This window comes from Lucilia cuprina, chromosome 5, assembly GCF_022045245.1.
Source record: "Lucilia cuprina isolate Lc7/37 chromosome 5, ASM2204524v1, whole genome shotgun sequence".
Taxonomy (NCBI): Eukaryota; Metazoa; Arthropoda; class Insecta; order Diptera; family Calliphoridae; genus Lucilia; species Lucilia cuprina.
Window position 1 is genome coordinate 64,079,468 of NC_060953.1, and position 19,074 is coordinate 64,098,541.

The 19,074-nt window shown below is 29.1% G+C and overlaps 4 protein-coding genes across 4 annotated transcripts; 1 reads left to right on the forward strand and 3 right to left on the reverse strand.

Moving 5' to 3' along the window:
• Positions 1-5,692: 5,692 nt before the first annotated feature.
• On the reverse strand, positions 5,693-10,633 carry LOC111682745 (DC-STAMP domain-containing protein 2). Its single transcript, XM_023444742.2, has 11 exons — positions 10,278-10,633; positions 8,081-8,391; positions 7,749-8,009; positions 7,473-7,686; positions 7,255-7,408; positions 7,022-7,190; positions 6,408-6,716; positions 6,240-6,345; positions 6,100-6,174; positions 5,903-6,040; positions 5,693-5,834 (listed from the first exon to the last, which is right to left on the reverse strand). The coding sequence occupies exons 1-11, from the start codon at positions 10,592-10,594 to the stop codon at positions 5,771-5,773; spliced, it is 2,118 nt and encodes a 705-aa protein (XP_023300510.2). The 5' UTR covers positions 10,595-10,633; the 3' UTR covers positions 5,693-5,770.
• An 89-nt stretch (positions 10,634-10,722) lies between these two features.
• Positions 10,723-11,410, reverse strand: LOC111682742 (dual specificity protein phosphatase 19). Its single transcript, XM_023444739.2, has one exon. The coding sequence runs from the start codon at positions 11,408-11,410 to the stop codon at positions 10,805-10,807; it is 606 nt and encodes a 201-aa protein (XP_023300507.2). The 3' UTR covers positions 10,723-10,804.
• Positions 11,411-11,430: 20 nt separating this feature from the next.
• On the reverse strand, positions 11,431-13,548 carry LOC111682746 (tRNA pseudouridine synthase-like 1). The gene is made up of 4 exons (XM_023444743.2): positions 13,416-13,548; positions 13,227-13,355; positions 12,853-13,167; positions 11,431-11,875 (listed from the first exon to the last, which is right to left on the reverse strand). The coding sequence occupies exons 1-4, from the start codon at positions 13,460-13,462 to the stop codon at positions 11,431-11,433; spliced, it is 936 nt and encodes a 311-aa protein (XP_023300511.2). The 5' UTR covers positions 13,463-13,548.
• Positions 13,549-13,864: 316 nt separating this feature from the next.
• LOC111682732 (mitochondrial carrier homolog 2) lies at positions 13,865-16,945 on the forward strand. Its single transcript, XM_023444728.2, has 5 exons — positions 13,865-14,217; positions 14,283-14,451; positions 15,746-16,064; positions 16,124-16,302; positions 16,361-16,945. The coding sequence occupies exons 1-5, from the start codon at positions 14,007-14,009 to the stop codon at positions 16,437-16,439; spliced, it is 957 nt and encodes a 318-aa protein (XP_023300496.2). The 5' UTR covers positions 13,865-14,006; the 3' UTR covers positions 16,440-16,945.
• The last annotated feature ends 2,129 nt before the right edge of the window (positions 16,946-19,074 follow it).

Here is a 19,074-nt window from a genome sequence, read left to right on the forward strand (position 1 = left end):
AAAAGTCGTTCGGACCTTTTGAGCGTGTTCTAGTCTGGTATATATCTATCTATCTATCTATCTATCTATCTATCTATCTATCTATCTATCTATCTATCTATCTATCTATCTATCTATCTATCTATCTATCTATCTATCTATCTATCTATCTATCTTTCTATCTATCTATCTATCTATCTATCTATCTATCTATCTATCTATCTATCTATCTATCTATCTACCTAACTATCTATTTATCTATCTATCTGTTGAAAGGACTAAATAGGATGTTTTCTTTAGAAAAGTTGTTCGTATTAAGAGGACGTTTCCTTAAGAAAATAAGCTTGAATTAAGAATTCTGTTTACAATAGTTCCATGGAATGAAAGTAAGTTTCCTTTGGAATCGTAGCTTCAAAGTATATTTAGTAAAATTGCTTCAATTCTAAACATTTTGAAATTGGAATAAAACTTGAAAATTATTCTTATCCTAATGCTGCATTTAGATTATAATTAAGTATGGTTTCAAATTTCTACTCTCACACCTTAAGGCCATCAATTCGGTATAGTTTAAAGTGCTAGGAATTATGTTTCCAAGAATTTAAACAAGTTTAGGTTTTTTAAAAATAAAAAAAAAATAACTCGAAAGTCATGACAATAATCTAACTCCAAAAGAATTTCTATTGTTACTCCTCTGTGTGTTCTAAATAAAAGAATATTACAAATGATTATCAAAATATTTTCCTATAATAAATTTTCTTATTGACAAACATTATTTAATTTATTAATTTATTCCACTAAAATAACCCAAAAAGTAAGGTGGTCTTTTATAATTTTATAGTTTTTTTTAAAATTCAAAAAAAAAAAAAGAAAATCCCCCTTTATTATTTACCAGTACCAGTATGAGTGTTTATCTGAGAAATTTAAATTAGAAATTTATGATTGTCATAAAGGTGTAACAATGGGATCACTATTAATGGGTCTTTTAACTAAACCAGGTTTTTTTCATTTCAAAATAGAAAAACGCTTCCTATTGTTTACTTTCTATTGTTTGTTTCGAGATTTTTCTTTTATCGTTTCAAATGAGACACCAATTTCTTTTGATCTCTATTGTTGAGGATTTGTTATCAGTTTTTTTTAAACATTTAATTTTTATGGATTTTTAATAAATTTTATGGTTAAATATTGAAAATTAGTTTAATACTTAAGTGATCAGAAGAATTTTATGATTCATTTATGTTTATGATGTATAAAAATGGGCGTTCAGACAGAAAAAGAGTTAAGTAGAGGATTTAGTTGTAAATCTATTTTAAAATCATGTTTATAACGTTTAAGAATAGAACTAACACAAAAAGCAGTAAATTTGGGATTAAGTAATAATTTAGCGGAATAGCGGAGGTAATAACAAAAAACAGCATGTTAATAAAAGTTATTTAACTGAAAACGTAATAGAAAGTGCTAGTTTTTGCTTTAAGGCTTAGCTTGAAAAACAATTTAATTTTGATTTAAATAAAGCACAGTTTAAACTGCAATTAAAGTATTAATCTTGGTTAGTTATTGGAAAGTTTATGCTTGTATAATATTTTCCTTTAAATTTAAAGCATTTTCTTAAATTTCATAATTTTTTTCATAAAATACTAAAACTAAATTCATTCATTTTAATCTCCAATTTAAAAATAAAATTCTTAATGAATTCATTATAAAACGCATTAAAAATAGAGTTATTTTCGTTCTTTATTAAATCGCTAAAACGTGAGAAATTACAAAAAAAAAACTTCAGTAACTTAATAATGGCGTTTGCAATTTGCAGATTATTTCTTTAGAAATATAATTCTGAATGATTACGTTTTCTTTACAATTTTCTTATAATTTACAATTACTTCTACTTATTAAAGTGGAACAATATTTTTGTAATCTAGTAAGAAAAGTAAATCGATATCTAAGATTCATTGTAATTTTATTTGCTTGAAAGATTATAATAAGTATATAAGATTTAAAATATTTTTACACCTCAGAGAATGTTGAATGAATTTTACAAATTGACACGTTTCAATATGTTTGTAAAATATAGTTAATGTACAGTGTTAGAGCGAGAACGATGAAAATGAAATGTGATCATTGCAAATAAGTTTCTTAGTAAAGTGAGATATTGCTGCAAAAATTGTTTAAAATAGAACAGAAATTGCTTCTATTTAACAGTGAGTCACATAAAACTAGCATATGAATTGGATTCAAGAAGGGCTGTGTCTGAAAGAATATAAGCAACTTTTTAACAAGAACAATTGCTTGAAATCCAAGCAACTTTTTAACAAGAATAATTGCAACTTTTGAAAAAAGAATCGCTTAGAATACAAGCAACTTGCTTAAAATGAATCATCTGTTGAAAAGAAAATTTAAATAAAATCCAAACAACTTGTCTAAAGTAAACATGCATAGAGACCAAGCAACTTTTGCTCACAATCTAAAAAACTTAAAAAAAAAAACTTGATCAAGATCCAAATTCTAAAAGAAAACTTGTTAACCTTGCTTAAAATCCTAGCAATATTTATTATGAAAACATGCTTAGAATCCAAGCAACTCGTCTAAAACAAGATAGCTTAAAGTTCAAGCAACTTTTGTTAAGAAAAATTGCTCTAAATCTAAGCAACATTTGTAAAGAAAACTTGCTTAGATTCCAATCTGCTTTTGCCAAATTTAATTAGAACCCATTAGGAACATTTAAAAAAAGCTTGTTGCAAACAACTTTCCAAAAAAAGCTTGTTAATAATCCAAGCAACTTCTCTTAAAGCTTGCTTAGAATCAAACAACTCTTCTAAAATTCAATTTTACAGTACAACAAACATTTTTTTAAGCAAAATTGTTTGAATCCAACAACGTATATAAGGGAAAGTTATGAAACAAAGAAACATTTGTAAAAAAAAAGCTTGCTTACAATCCAACAACTTTTATAAGAAAGCTTTCTTATAATACAAGCAACTTCTTTTAAAAAAATGCTTTTTTAAAGCAAAATTGCTTAGAAACCAAGCAACTTATATAAAGAATAATTGCTCATAATTGAAGCAACTTTTCTTATAAAATCAAGCTTAAGTTTCAAAAAAAAACTTGCTTAGAATAAACGCACAAGAAAAACTGTACTCCAAGATGCTATTAAAATTCGTTAAATCGCTTTATTTGCTGTTGCCGCAACATTTGTAAATCTGAACTTTTCAAAATAACTAAATTATTCTTTGAATTTTGCAAATATTTGCAAAATAATGCAAATACTTAGATAATTAAATGTGTTAGCAGAGGAATTAAATTTCATACTCATGAGCTAAATAAAAAAACTATTTTTAAAATCCATTAAATGTTTTTGATACAAAACGGCAAGCAGCTGTTATTGACTCTGCTACTGTTTGTATAACAATTGTTAAAAATAAACAATAAAATCACTGTTTCATCTGCAACACCATGTACCCTGTAAATTGATAAATTTAAACAAGTTGTATAAGACAAGTGACCTAATATTTAACAAAAAAGTACAAATATTTACACCATAAATGTATATTTTTATAGTAAAATGTGTAGGAAAAAATTAATGGGAAATTACTTTAGGAAATGGTGTATAACACTATATAAATGTTACTCTCGCTTTTTTGTCGTTATGTCCCTTTACCACTATTGTGTTTGCATGACAAACATTAACAACTATTGTGATCCAATTATAACACTTTGCATTTCCGCATTTTGTTCAAACAGACAGCTGTGTTTTCTTCTCCGTTATGTGTGTTGAAAAGGCAAAGATTGCTAAGGGATCTGCGTTAGTTATGGCAATATAATAGGGAAAAATTATTATTAAATTTGAAATCGACACAAAACGGAATAAATTTTTTAAGGTCATTTACTAATAGATTTGTAATCATTGTCGTGTGCATGTAACTTAATACTAAGTAATCAATTATAAATAAATTAAATTAACACCTTTTAATCAAAAAATAGGCATTTAGGGATTCGAATGAATTTCTTTTAATTGCGAAATGCATTCATTTAATAGAAATATTTACTGTATTAGTAATATGAACTTTTCGATGGAACTCCTTTCGCACATAAATTTAAGGTTTTGAATGATGCTGATGAAAAGTAAGAGGTAACACGAACTGCAGCAAAAAACATCAAAATTACGAACTATTTCAAGACTTTGAATTTATTAAGGTTTAGCCAAATCTATATGTAGGATAACCTGACATATTTAGACTGACCGATAACTCAGAAATCTACTAAATAACAGTTATTACAGAAGCTGTTTAAACGAAGACGTAGAACAATTGCTATATCATACATCATCTTACATGACTTTGCATCTACACGCTCTACAAGGGTATAAAGCTGCGATCTCGAAATCTTACGGTCCAAAAACATAAAAGACTACTTAAATCTGAAAGGAATAATCATATTTAATCGCAAGCTATCCAATACCAATAGTACACAGGGTTTGATCAAGTTGTGTTATCGTATAATTAGGAAGAAGAATATGTTCCTTGGGGCCTACTTGACGAAGTCAATATCATCTAAACAACACTAATTCTATGACTTGGTGAACTTACTGACCGTACATAATCTCCATTCTGAATTTGAAGATTTTAATAGGGTTCTCTATTAAAACCCTCATAGAGATAATAAAAAAAAGGTAAAGCAAGGTTCTAAATCAAATTGAACGTTTGATTGGAATATATAATATATCCCTTAGAGTGATCTTTGGAAATGTTCGGGAAGCTGTTGGAATTAGTCGATGGTTAATTGCAGAACTAGTATATTGAAGAAGGCGTTGTTTTTATTAAAAAGAAGAAAAGTTTACATCAAAACTAATCGTTTAGAGACAAGTTAATCTTCAGAAGCTTTGTGCACTTACAGCACAGTAAGGCTTACCTCATCCGGAAATTGGAGATCAAGAACATTTGGGCACCCTAAATTTAAAGCCTACTACTTCAAATCTTAAATCAACCATCCGTCTATATTACCCCACACACGGACATTGATAGGGGTTTCAAACCCAAGTTTTTTTCCAGGAGCGAGTGGTGTAGGGGTGCGGATATACCACCAGAATATTTACAGTTGTTTTTAAATTGAACTGCGGTGTTGGTTCAAGTGTGTTCTGTGAAGCCTAATCTATGGCCAGAACAGAATTTGCTCTGGACATCTCAACGCAGTTTCAGTTCAGCCAAGTTATTGAGAATGAGAAACGCACAAGACACCTTATAAACGGAAATATATGGGATATATCGAGGTTAATAGCATGATAATAGGAAGACTTGTAAGCAAAGCTCTGAGTTGGGATCCCCTTCAATGAACACTGGCGCAGTTGCAACGACTGGCAAAAGATAGAAGTAGTCGTCCATCTTCTCTGTGAATACATTGCCGCTGAAACTGTATTCTTGACAGTTACATCATATTTTACTTTGGTGGGATACCTGGGTCAAAGCTTAATGATATCCTGAGATTACTCTAAGTTACAGGCCATACCTAATAATATACAATATTACACCTGAAAAGAGGTCCAGTCAAATTAGAGTTTCTTCGAATCTAATTGACTGCTCGTGCGTTAATCAACCAGAGACAAGTTATCTTTTTCATCGTATTGGTGATCATTTCGATCGTTTAGTTACTAAAATTGGAATTTTCATAACTTTAGACCTACAAAAGCTATACAAATAAAGAGACAATTAATCATGTTCTCAAAGATTTGAGATATTGAATTGCTTTTTATTCTCGACCATATGATAAGTTAGACGTCAGAAACATAAAGGAGTTCAATTTTTTACAATGCACAATACTCCTCGGTTTCATCATAATGAATGGCATCCGGATCATCCGATGAATCTCTTCAGACATTATAAAGAAACGAAATTTTTGAAAATCAAACTCATTATCCATAAAATGTTCAACTTACTCAACTTCTGAGATATCACTAAAATCACCATATTCTACAGGATTATTACAAAGACAACACATGTTAAATGATTCTTTAAAACAATTCTTGCAATAAATAGCCGAACAGCCCACAGTTTCACATTTTATACGTAGGTCACTAAAGAAAACCAAAAGGAAAATTATAAATTTGCCCCCATTATAAAATATCACAATTACCTATCTAAAGGAGTGCCACACAATATACATTTATCCTTGGATCTTTGGCCCAATATAAAACGGCATATGCAATATCTTAAATATTCAAAGAAATGTTAAAAGTCTAAAAATCTAGTTTAATTAACAAGATTTCGACTTACTGCTCTGTTTGAGCCCTTAACCAATCCAAATAGGAAAAATTATCTGTAGTGGAGTTCTTTCTAAATAACAAACGAGCCTTACGTCGAGCCAATTTGAAGAAGGACACTTTTAAGAATTTCAAAATAATCTTTTTTTCTGCATCTGATTTATTTATAAGAGAAACTTACTTCTTTTAAGTAGAATTTTACTATGTAACCAAGCTGCTCTTTGTCTTGCCACCTCCGGATAATACAAACGCATTACTATATGTCTTAATCTGAGACCATAGGGTTGACAAAATAGAAAAATCCATGCCATAATTATAATCATTGTTATTAAATAGTAATAAGCATAATTTGGAGTTCTTGGATTTGGCAGACATGTCTTCGAGTCCATGGTATAGTTTTGTGATATTGGTTCGAAGGCATGTACAATGCCACGAAATATTTCACCCACAAAACCACCACCTTCGACCTCTACGGTAATATAGGGAGGAACTAACATTTTGAAAATAAGATTATAATGAGTAAATACTTATTTTACATCTCTCCAATGATAATAAAGCTTGGGATGAATCTGTCATACAGGCCTGTCACATAATTCCATTCCGATCAAATGTGGAATTAACTTTCCTATTTATCTCCATCACAAATTATGTGACAGTCCTGATAGAATCAATGTGATTTTTAATTTTGAATGTCTAAAGGATCAAAGAAATATTTGATCATAGCGATGACATTCGATTTCATGAGATCAATTTATTGGACTTAGTCTTTTAGGAAATGACAAGTTTTTAACATACCTTCAAATCCCAATTCCTTATGACCATAAAACGAAATCATTGCCAAAATCCAAAATAGACAATAATCGGCAAAACAAATACAAAACAATTGAATAGTTGAAATAATTAAGAACATACTGGATTGAGCAATACCCAGCCATTCCTGTTTAGTAAGCCGGCAATCGGTAAGCTATAAATCATTTTATGCAGATATTAAAAGAATGATAAACCGAGAAAATAAACTTAACACATACCCCTGGATATTTAAAGCTTTCGGTAAATGTTAGGGGTAAAACCGTTTCCATTTGTAGAGATTTACGTTTCTCATCGATTTCCAGAAATTCATTAGTTATATAATTATTTTGATAGCCCAGATTGTGAATATATTTCAAGCGAAAGTAAATGGCTCTAGAAAAAGAGGATGGACTCTTAAATATTTAAATACCAAAGTTTTAGATTTTAGTTCCCTTACTTGACAACAATCACCAACAGCAAAACCAGACTCATTAAGTCCAACCAACCGAATATTAAAACAAATGTTCTCATTTTCTTGTGTATATCTGCCATAATATCCCTTTTAACTTGTTGCAATTCCTTAGAAGTTGTAGTTTGAAAATAAAAATCATGATCAAATGATATAGAAACATCAAATAGTTTTTTAATTTCTCCCACAAAAAACGCCAATTCTGTAAAGTTTAATCACTTTTATAATTAGTTTACAAACTTAATAAACTCTTAAAACACCTACTTTCCATAACTTTCGCAATAATGGCATAATTAACGACATCCACTAAAACACAAATAACATCCACTATTTTAGCGGTATAGCAAAGCATTGAAAAGACATGAGTAACACGGCAAATGCCATTGATAGGACCCAATTTGTTGCGACAATCCTGCATGGCAAGTTTTGACATGTCCATGCAACGTTCATAGGGTGTGCCAAATTTAGTATTACACATTTTCACAATATTCTCCAGCCAGGCGAACGCGTTCTTAATGCTCGCTACTAAAATTTTTAAAAGAGAATTTTTGTGTCTTTCGTTTTTAATGGCTTTCGGAGAGAGAAAAAAAACTTACATATAATTATTACCAATTCCTCGATTCTTAATAAAACTACTTGTACTTTTTTGAGCACATTTCTCAAATCGTTAATGGCATTACGTATGGCTTCTTTAATGGCTACTAATGGTTTTTTTAGTGCATCCAACATTTCACTTAGCGCTTCTTTCAATTGCATTTGACCACAAGTTAGACTTGTTACCATTACGTCAATATTATGAAAGATATTTATTGTGGGACCAGTAGCGGCTAAGAAAAATCCTAAGGCTATTATTACTGAACGTCCTTTGGAACTGCATAAAATCGGTATGGCTAAGGTAGCGGTACATCTGTAAACATTGGGCGGAAGAATGTAATAGTTAGTTTGAAAGCAGAATGTATATACATCAAATCCGAATAAATACACCTAGGCGCTCATTAACCAGGGAACCGAAACCACAACCTCATCCGAGAGTTGCAAGCTGCCAAAACAATAAAAATTAACGTATCGGATTTTGAAATGTGCAATGATTAGAGATGAATACGATTCCCCAACTAAATTTCGAATTATTTAATGATTCTGAGAGACTACAGAAAGATTAGACGATATTCATCAATAGAACGAAGATTGAAATTTGTATTAATTCTATGTGATTTCCTTTTTATTGGTCTGTCTAAAGGTAGCATTGACTTAAAATGGTCTAGGGCTCGGATATAAAAGTATGAGAGGATGAAGTATTCAACGAACATTTATACCAAAAAGAGAGTAGATCAGGATGAATGGTCTTATGGCGTTGATAAGGCAATCATGTGAATAACGTTCTGACAAGAAGCACGATATCACCGCGACATTACCTCAACATAACAGTAGACTAATCAACTCCTAATGATGTGTCCAAGGGTAACAATAAGAGCTCTTCGTTAGGATATAACAAGAGATTATCAATTAGATATGGAAAATACTTCCTAAAGAAGGAGGAGAAGGCGAAAAAAGAAAACCATCACAAAGATAGTTGTCAACTACAAAAGTTGTTTAAAAGAAGAAACCTTGTTGGCTACCTAATACACAATTGGCCGGTCAGTGGTCAAATATGCTGTTCTTCTTAGGATGTCACCAGAGGAATCATCCCAACTTTAACATCACACAGTTTGATGCTCCCCCGAAGAGAGAATACGAAGTTATGTTCAGAATTTTTAGATTGCAACTCGTATACAGCAGCTTTGAACGACATTCATAGAGACGCCGTCAATACCTCGGTTACCGCATGAATTTCGGTCGTGGAGGTCGCCCACCGCCCATAGCAGAAATAGAGAAGAGCCTGCCGCGAAAAACAAGAGTTGCTCTGGCATAACTGCGATCGAGATGGAGCAACAGGCTCAAAGCCTACTGGTCCCGCATAGACCGTGCCGTCTCAAATATATGTCCAGCTTGTGGGCAGGGTCCCCATTATAAACTCCACATATTCAACTGTCCAACCTAAAAAAACCTCTTTCAAAAACCTCAATAAAGAATTAGAGACATCCATAGTGCTAAAGAGGACATGAAAACAATCAGTCAAGCCTCTTGGTGATCAATTTGATCGATTAAAGATAATCTTCTAAAGATGATCGCATCGACATTACTGATACAAATGATCCTAGGTAAGGAAAAGAGATGCCTTGTATCTCAAGGAGATCAATAAAAGATAGTCTTCTAAACTCGATGATTAACACTATGTTTAAGGCTTATAAAAGGTTAATTTTTGAGTTTGAATACCGATATAGTAAATGGTGCAGAATCCAAATGAAAGGTGATATATGTTTGCCAATCAAGAAATCAGTGATAGTGGTTATTGTGGAAACTACATTGGATATATTGATCCATTCGAATAATCACCTCATTAAAGTGTAGTAAGATTACCTTTTGGAACTTATGCCTGTCAAGAAACCTCAAAGCTCCTTAGACTTAAACGAATAGTTTGTTGAAAATACAATAAGATGTTTGCATTGGAACGAGTTCCTTAGAATATCAAGATTAAAAACTTTACCAAGGTATAGTTAGCGAATCATTTGTAACTCATTAACTTGTTTCGGAAAAAAGGAGTAAGCCTAATGCAGAGCAGAATACGTTTATGTATCTGATGATCCTCTCTTCCAATAAGAGTTAAAATCCAGTTAGAATTATTTATTCATTTAAGCCAATTGGAAACTTATATTAAACAAACTCAAGCGAATAATCTCTTAAATCTCTTCTTACCTCACTTCCATGCTATATGATAAAAGCAATACGATAAATCCAATGACAATGAAGCAAATCCAACGCAATGTATTCAATTCCTCTTTCGTAACATAATTGTACCAAATTATGGTTAAAATAATGCCACAGACATAACCAAAGAACACACAATTAAGAGCTTTCTTAATTGGTATACCACTATCTATGACTTTACGAAATATACGACCAAAAAATGTCTCCTTGACATTTTTGTTTTCCCGATTTTTCGAGTGTCCAATTTCCGATTGATCTGAATCATCCTTTTCCCACTTTTTAGAAGATTCTTCTTGTTGTTTCATTTTATTTTAATAAGAAATCAATTTTAAATTGTTATCTGTTTAAAACTTGGTTTTCTATGTTTTGAAATTCGAAAAAATAGTAAAATAATAATAACCCAGCAAACAAAACAATATAAACTACATTTATTTAAGAGTTTAAAGTAAAAATATTAGTTTATTTAATTAAACAGCATAATATACATTTAATTTAATTTCATAATTATTAATAATCTAAAGTTTATTTTCGAATTCTTTTAGTTGTTTCAAAAATCCGGCATTGGGCTGTATACACTCTCTTTGCGATTTAACCTGTTTATAGGCCCTATCGAAATCCAGGTTGTGATATTTCATTAAATATGCAATAACTATAGTAGCAGATCTAGAAACTCCGGCATTGCAGTGAACCAAAATACGGCCACTATTTAAACGACACGCTTCAATGAAATCAAATGATTTTGATAAAATTCCCTGCTCCTTCAAATTGGTCTCTGGTAAATCCAAACAGGGTACATAGAGCATTTCTAAGTTACAGGGTAAATCCTCTAAAGGAGGACATTTAATGCCAATACTTAAAATGTGTGTTAATTTATATTCCTTAATGTTGTCCATAGTCACAGCATCCTGAGAACCCAAATAAAGAAAATTCTTTAAAATTTGTGCTGGTTTAAAGTCGGGCTTTGTATCCACTACAAAACCATAGGAGGGGCTGGTATTTAATTTTTCTCTTACATAAGTGGAAGAATTTTCAATAAAACGTTCTCCCGTGGCAGTGGTTATAATAGTATCACAAGCCTTAAGTTTGATTTTCTTTTGTTTTAATTCTTCAAGGAAACTCATTTTGTTAAGATTACTTCTTTTTATTCTTTGAACTGCAAATCTTTTTCGTTATAATGCACACGACATAAATACAAACCGAAAGCTGGTGCCAAAAGAATACGGGGATCCCAATTATGTTTAGAGGGTATAGTTAACATTTCATATAGACACTTTTCAGTGATGCGATTTGTAGCCACCGCTACAAGAGCACCCACCATACGTCTCACTTGTTTGTAGATAAATGATCTAGCTTTTATTTCAATATCCCAATAGTCGTAAAACTCTTCAGCTAGTTTGGCATTGGGACCAATTGCTGCTGTTTTTCCTGGTCTTATATTGATTTCATCAATACTACGTACCGTGAACATGGGATGATCACGCGACGGCCCTTTCTGACGACTTACCGACATAAATGTACGAAAATCATGACGACCCAAGAGCATGCGTGAAGCTTTTTTTAGGCGTTCAATATCGAAAGCACCATTTCTGGAAATTAAATTGTTTTTAAGATTTTATTGGACGTTGGAAGTCTTTTTTTATTATTGATGAATGAATTCAGCATGGAGATGTTATTAAATGTTATAAAGCAAATGAAAAATCGTTTTTTGTCCGGATAAAGGAACTTATATGGTAGACGACATAAAGTCCAGGGATTGCAAAGATTACATTTATCAAAAAAGGTTTAATTTAGCGAAACCGGTGTTAGAAATACCCTAGAGTTTGAAATCCCTGCGCCCGGCCGAAGGCCGTCTATCCAGGGCACTTTTAAATAGGAGTCCACAATGTAATATACACACAATTTAAGAGCAATTCTTTTCGGGATAAGACTTTTTAAACAAATTTTCCAATAAATTTCTGTTTTAAAAGTGTCACAATGTCCATGGACATTATGTCGCTTTAAAGTTTGGCAAAAGGTCTATGGACATTATGTCACTGGACATTATGTTGCGCCACCCAGCTTTATGAGGTTTGAAATTTTCGTTTTTAACTTTTTACGATATTATCTTTAAAATTACAAATATCGTAAAAATATTTCTTTAAAATCTAAAATTTACTTTTTTAAAATAAATCCTTAAAATAGAACATTAAATAAACCAAAAAAAAACAGGATGCACTTTTACATCATGAAAAAAACATAAAAATCAAAAGTTTCATCCATAATTCGCGAGCAAAACTTGATACATTTAAGTGGCCCATGATTAGTATTTTTTGTATGTTATAAGGACTACTACAGATCTATGATAACTATCCTTTTAAACAATTATTGTTGTAAGTCCTTTTTTAAACTCAGACTTTCTTTTAAACTCTCAAAAAACTCTATATTAATTACTTAAACAACACTACTATGATCGTATAATAAAACATTGGCCCTTAATTAAGATTCCAACATTAAAATCTCTTAAAAACACTGATTGTGCAAATGTGATGGACAGAATGCAAATGAAAATAATTGTTCAACTTACTGTAAAAAATAACAGCGATCTAATTCTTCAACTGGTAAATAGGCTTCAAAATTTCTATTTTTCAAACCTTCTGTCTCACTAATGCCTTCTTTGGCCACAGCAAGGCGATACAAATAAGTTCTGGCCAAAGCGTCGTAACGACAATGGAAAGTATCGGGTACAATTCTAGTATTTAAAACACGTATCGCCAAATTCTGTTTATCTAAAGTACGATTTAAAACACCCACCATAGACTTAACATCATAAGGATTACCATCATAGCGTTGTAAGTCTACATGCAGAGTTGAATGTAAAGCATGGACACCCGCATCAGTTCTAGGCAAATGATCAAAAATACATTAAACAATAAAGACTCTATTTAGCATAAAACTTACCTACTTGATAATACCGTCTGTATTTCATTAACTGGTCTAAAGACACCCAGTGCCAATTCTATGCAGCCTTGTATTGTTGTGGTGTCTAAGCGTGCCTCCTCTAGTTTATTTATTGTTTTTTGTATGCCTCTGTAGAATTAATATAAGTTTAATTTATAAATATATTTTATTTTTATATGAAAAACTCACCGAAATCTTGTTCCTATATAGGAAATTTCTAATAAATAACGATTCATTTTGTAAAATTACTTTTAAACATGTGGAATTGGTTATTTAGTGATGTAAGGTTTTTTTGTGTTGTTGCCGCTTTTTTAACGATATAAACAAAAAACAGCTGTTTATTAGTAGGGGATAAAGTTAATACAAAAAGTCGATTTGTGAATTTACCTAAAGACTATGCTTTCACAGATTACCCTTTAAGGGCTTGCATCCACCTCATATTATTTCATTTTTCATATAAATTGTTTTTTTTTAAGTTTTAATAAAAATAAATATATTTTTTAATAACATCAGACTTCCGTTGTAATTTAACGTTTTCTTTAGCATAAATACAACACTGCATTAACTCTCTGCTATGCTAACAGAAATGATAACCCAAAACAGCTGTCAATAGATTTTTTTCCTAACCTGTCTTTGACATATCCCAAAAAAATCTTATTTGTTATCGCAAAAAAAATTCTGTCGGGCCGGTTCCATAATAACTACTGCCCGCCGCACCCCAAGAAATAAAATTACAAAAACTCTTTAAAATCTTTTTAAACAAGCGATCAACCGGCCAAAATGTCACTCCACAATGAAGATGAAAATCAACATAATAAGGAAGTATCAGAATGGATACGTTTTGGTATGCGTTTGGGTGTAAGTGCTGCTCTACATCCCTTCGAGTATTCCAAAGTATTGATACAATTGGGCTATGAACCAATACCAGCTGTACCGGGACGTTCTATTTTGGGTAAACCCATAATGATTTTACCCAATATCTTTCAATATGGTAAGTAGTTGTGGGAGGGCAGCTCTTTTATTAGTTTTTATTATTAATTTAATGGACATTTTTAGCTGGACATATACGCAAAATTGATGGTTTTTATGGCTCCTATCGTGGTTTGACACCCAAATTGGTGGGTTCCATTTGCAGCATGATTTTTAGTGAGAAAATTGCCAATCGTTTGGGTCTTCAGGCCTTGGAATATAACAAGGATGATGATTTATTAACCGATGAAGAACTGTAAGTTTTTTTTATTATTAACATTGTTATAAATATCATTAAAAAGTGTAAAAAATTCAAAATTAAATTTTGGATAGAAAGTTTGAAAAGTTTTTTGAAAGAAATCTAATTATATTCTAGTAATTATGATATAATTAACACATTTTTTGTAACTTTGTTGTTGCATTTTGGGACATTTTATCTAAAATTAATCGTATGTTTATTTATTTTTCAATAATATTTCAAATAAATATTTTTGTTAATATTGAAATATTAAACTTTACTAAATATAAGTGCTCCTCATATGAAATGAGATTAATTATAAATAAACATTATGCCGTATTATATTTAACAAATGATATCATAATTCAACTTATCACTCATTACCATAACATTAAAAAAGACGTATCTAAAGTTGAAAGAAATCTTTTTGAAAATCATTGGATGAAGAATAGTTTTTATAAGTTTGAAATATTTATCAAATAGTTAAAGTTTGACAGATAAAACATAAAAATTATAAAAAAGTGTATTTCGCAGAATTGTGTTTTTTTAAGAAGTGATAGATACGTCTTTTTTATATTAAAATGTAGATTTAAAAATGCAATAAAAAATACATTTGTACATACCCAGGAAAAATTGTATTAGTTCTACAACTAGTTCTAGAACACATGTTTTAGCCTGAACTGGTTCTAGTTTGGCGTAGAGACCAATGATTTTTGTTCGAAATTGTCACTTTCGGAACTGGTTCTGAGGAAGTGCTATGGAGTCAATATTCGTTCTTTGGAACGCTTCTGGAACTAGTTCTTTAATCAATGATTTTTGTTTAAATTTGTCAACCTCGGAACTTGTTCTAGGAAAGCTGTAGAGAACGAACTAGCAATGTATAACTAGTTTCAAAGAACTAGTTCCTTAAAAGCTTTTTAAAAGTATTTAAGAACCACAACAATATTCTAAAGAATGGGTTCAAAAGGAATGGCGAAACTACTAGTTCCAAGGCTGTTGTTTAAGAATCTGAAGTGGTTCTGTTTTCACTCGTTCTAGAACTAGTAGTTTTTAGAACAAGTTCTATAAATTTTCCTGGGTAGTATATTTGTTAATTTATTCTAAATTCTATTAATCGAAAATTATCGAAATCGAAATTTTATAAAATTTATCGAAAATTTTCTATAGAAAAAAACATTTTCATCAACAATTTTTGTAAAATTATCTAAAAATAGAAAATTTATCGATAAACATATAAATATGATCCAAATTACTAAAAAAAAAACTAATTCTCTCATTCCCTACTTTTCCTCCTCCACTTATACCAATACAGTTACTTGCAATTCAAAGTTAATCTTAAACGTGATGTGGTATTAAGCGTATCGGGTATAGTTATATCTCAACCTTTCCATGTGATTTCTGTGCGTATGATGGCACAATTTATTGGACGTGAAACCATTTACAAATCCATAATGGGCTCTATGGCTGAAATCTATAGGACTGAAGGTTTAATGGGTTTCTTTGCTGGTTTAGTACCAAAAATATTGTGTGATGTTGCCTGTTTGGTATTGACCAGTTCAACAGTGTTTTTACTTAATAAATATGTTATTAAAGACAAAGTTGGACGACAATATAGTGCCGGTTTTACACAAGTAAGTTATGTGCAAAAAAAATCAAGCTATTTCTATTTTCATTCTATTTCTTCCGACAGTTTGCTTTTGCCAGCATTTTGTATCCCTTGAATGTGGTATCTACCTGTATGACTGTTACCGGTTCTCGTTTGATGGCTGGTCAGCCACCCATTATGCCCAAGTATAATAACTGGATCAGCTGTTTCAATGATTTACAAGCCAGAAATGAACTTAAACGTGGCAGTTCCATGTTTTGGAGGTATTTTTATGTTTTTTACTATTAAATGAAACAAATAATTAAATTTTTTATATTTCAGATCTGCTGGTGGTTTTATTAAGCCTACTACTTATAGAAGCAGCTTTGCTCCACTGCCTACAATATCCAAATATCAATAAGCTATATTGATGCCTTGATAAAGAACAAACTTGGGGCTATTTATGATTGAAGCTCTAGCATACTCTCACAATTATCTTTACCACCTCCTGCATGTTGCATATTATTTAAAAAAAAGAAATTGTTAATGATGCCATTTAAATCTTTCTCTTTTTACATGTGTATTCCTTTTACAATAACGTTTGTTAAGAAGCAACCTATTCAAAATTTAACATGTTGGTAGGATTTTGTTTTTTATTGTTGTATTGAGATAAATTTTAAATCTATTTTTGTTTCTTTTCTTTAAAAAAAGACTTGTTTATTTAAGGAAGGGCATTTAAATAAAAATGGCATTTACTAAAATTGTTTTAGAGCCATTGTGAATGGTTCTTTTTAATGGTTTTGGTATAAATATTTAAATGCATTTTAAATGATTTATTTTAGTTTTAGTTTTCAAATTTTTTGTTCCTTTTATGTTGCATAAAATAATTATTATATCTATGTAAATTTTCAATAAAACACATGTATTTTTTCTTTGAAGTTTTTGTGTGTATGTATTGTTTTTGTTATTTGAAGTTAGATGGAAGGTTAGAAGAGTAAATGTACAAACATATTAATTGAAAAATCAAATTTTAAATTAAATTTTTTCAAAAAAGAAAATTTAATAAAAATTTTCAAAAAGGGAAATTTTTAGAAAATCCACATTAAAAAAATTCTAAAAATATACAAAAATAATTGAAAATTGTTTAAAAGTATAAATTTTGCAATATAATTTTTTCAAAAAGGAATTTTTTTTTGAAAATTTCTTAAAAAAAAATAATTGAAAATTGTTTAAAATATTTTAATTTTTGGAAAATTAAAAAATTTTCTTGAAAAAATTATAAAAAATTTTAAAAATTAAACAAATTTATTAAAAATTTCCTAAAAAAAAATTTATTAAGAATTTCTTAAGAATAGAATATTTATTAAAAATTCCCGAAAAGTAAATTTGTCAAAATTTTCCAATTTAGAAATTTTCTTAAAATCACAAAAAATTTATTGCAAATTGAAAAGAAATTAAAAAAATTCTTTCTAAGAAAATTTCCAAAAAAAATTTATTTGGCATTTTATGCCAATAATTTTTTTTTTTTGGAATTTTTCTATAAATTTTATGAAATTTATAGAAAACTTCCCAAAAAGTATATTAATCGAAATTTCCCAAAAAGGAAATTTATTGAAAACTTCCTAAAAAGTAAATCGAAATTTACTAAAAAAAAAAATAAGTTGGAGAAAATAGACAAATTATAAAAAATTTCCAAAAATTAGAAAATTTATTAAAAATTTCCCAAAATGGAAATTTTCGAAAATTTATCGAAAAGAAATTAAAAATATTCTAAATAAGAAAATTTCCCACAAAAAAATTTATTTGGGATTATTTTCCAAGTAATCAAAAAGTTTAAAAAATAGAAGATTCCTTTTTATAGAAAATTACCCAAAAAGGTAATTATTTGAAAATTTCCCAAGAAATATTTTATTATTTTATATCTAAAAATAGAAAGTTTATTGAAAATTTCCCAAAAAGGAAATTTATTGAAAAAAAATTTATTAAAAATTTCCCAAACTAAGAAAATTAGTGAATGTTTGGGATTATTTCCTAAGTAATCAAAAAGTTTAAAGAATAGAAGATTTCTTTTTATTGAAAATTGCTCAAAAAGGATTTTTTTTTTTTGAAATTTCCCAAAAAAAAATTATTTGAGAAATAATTGAAAATGTTAAAAAAAATATCTAAAAATAGAACATTTATTGAAAATTTCCCAAAAAGGATATTAATTGAAAAAAACTTTCCTAATAACGGAAAAAAGTATTGAACATTTTCTAAAAATCTAAAATTTTCCAAAAAAGGAAATAAGTTTAAATTTCCAAAAACTTAAAAAAGAAAGGAAATTACTGAAAGTTTTCTAATAATAAAAGAAGTATTGAAAATTTTCTTAAAATCTAAAATTTCCCAAAGAAGAAAATAACTCTAAATTTCCAAAAGAAAAAAAAAACAAATGAATCAAAAATTTAGAAAATTTAAAAAAATATATATTAAAAAAACAGAAAATTTCCCAAAATAAAAATGTATCAAAATTTTCCTCAAAAGAAAATTTTTAAAAATCAAAATTTCCAAAAAATGAATATTTTTATCAAAATTCCCAAAAAATAGAAATTAGGGAAAGTTTTCTAAAAATAGAAAATAAATTTAAATTTTCCCAAAAAATACTAAAACTTTCCAAACAAAAGAAAAATAATCAAAATCTAAAAATAGTAAAAGAAATTATCTTAAAAAAGAAAATTTATTAAAAAATTTCTAAAAATAGAAATTTTATTAAAAAATTAAAGAGATTTTTTTTTTTTGCAAAATTATCAAAAAAAAAATTAATAAAAAATTTCCAAAATTTTCGTAAAAAAATTTAAAAATTAAAAAAAAAATTAAAGGTAATTTTCTAAAAAGATGTGTTTTTTAAATAAATAATTTATGGACAATTTTCTAAAAATAATAAATTTATGAAAAATTTGCCACCAATTCATTTCCTAAAAAAGCAAACATTTATTGAAAATTTCCTTAAAATTAGAAAAATTCTTTTAAAACATCTTTAAAATAGAAAATTAAACAAAAAAATCATAGAAATAGACAAA

Coding starts and splice junctions, on each gene's coding strand:
- LOC111682745 (XM_023444742.2), bottom strand. CDS start 10,594: ATGAAACAACAAGAAGAATCTTCTAAAAAGTGGGAAAAGGATGATTCA. Junction 8,392..10,277: donor TCATATAGCATGGAAGTGAG/GTAAGAAGAGAT, acceptor CAATGTTTACAG/ATGTACCGCTACCTTAGCCA. Junction 6,346..6,407: donor TAAAATTCTACTTAAAAGAA/GTAAGTTTCTCT, acceptor AATTCTTAAAAG/TGTCCTTCTTCAAATTGGCT.
- LOC111682742 (XM_023444739.2), bottom strand. CDS start 11,410: ATGAGTTTCCTTGAAGAATTAAAACAAAAGAAAATCAAACTTAAGGCT.
- LOC111682746 (XM_023444743.2), bottom strand. CDS start 13,462: ATGAATCGTTATTTATTAGAAATTTCCTATATAGGAACAAGATTTCG. Junction 13,356..13,415: donor TATATAGGAACAAGATTTCG/GTGAGTTTTTCA, acceptor TTAATTCTACAG/AGGCATACAAAAAACAATAA. Junction 11,876..12,852: donor GATCGCTGTTATTTTTTACA/GTAAGTTGAACA, acceptor TTTAATTTCCAG/AAATGGTGCTTTCGATATTG.
- LOC111682732 (XM_023444728.2), top strand. CDS start 14,007: ATGTCACTCCACAATGAAGATGAAAATCAACATAATAAGGAAGTATCA. Junction 14,452..15,745: donor TTATTAACCGATGAAGAACT/GTAAGTTTTTTT, acceptor ATACCAATACAG/TTACTTGCAATTCAAAGTTA. Junction 16,065..16,123: donor ATAGTGCCGGTTTTACACAA/GTAAGTTATGTG, acceptor TTCTTCCGACAG/TTTGCTTTTGCCAGCATTTT.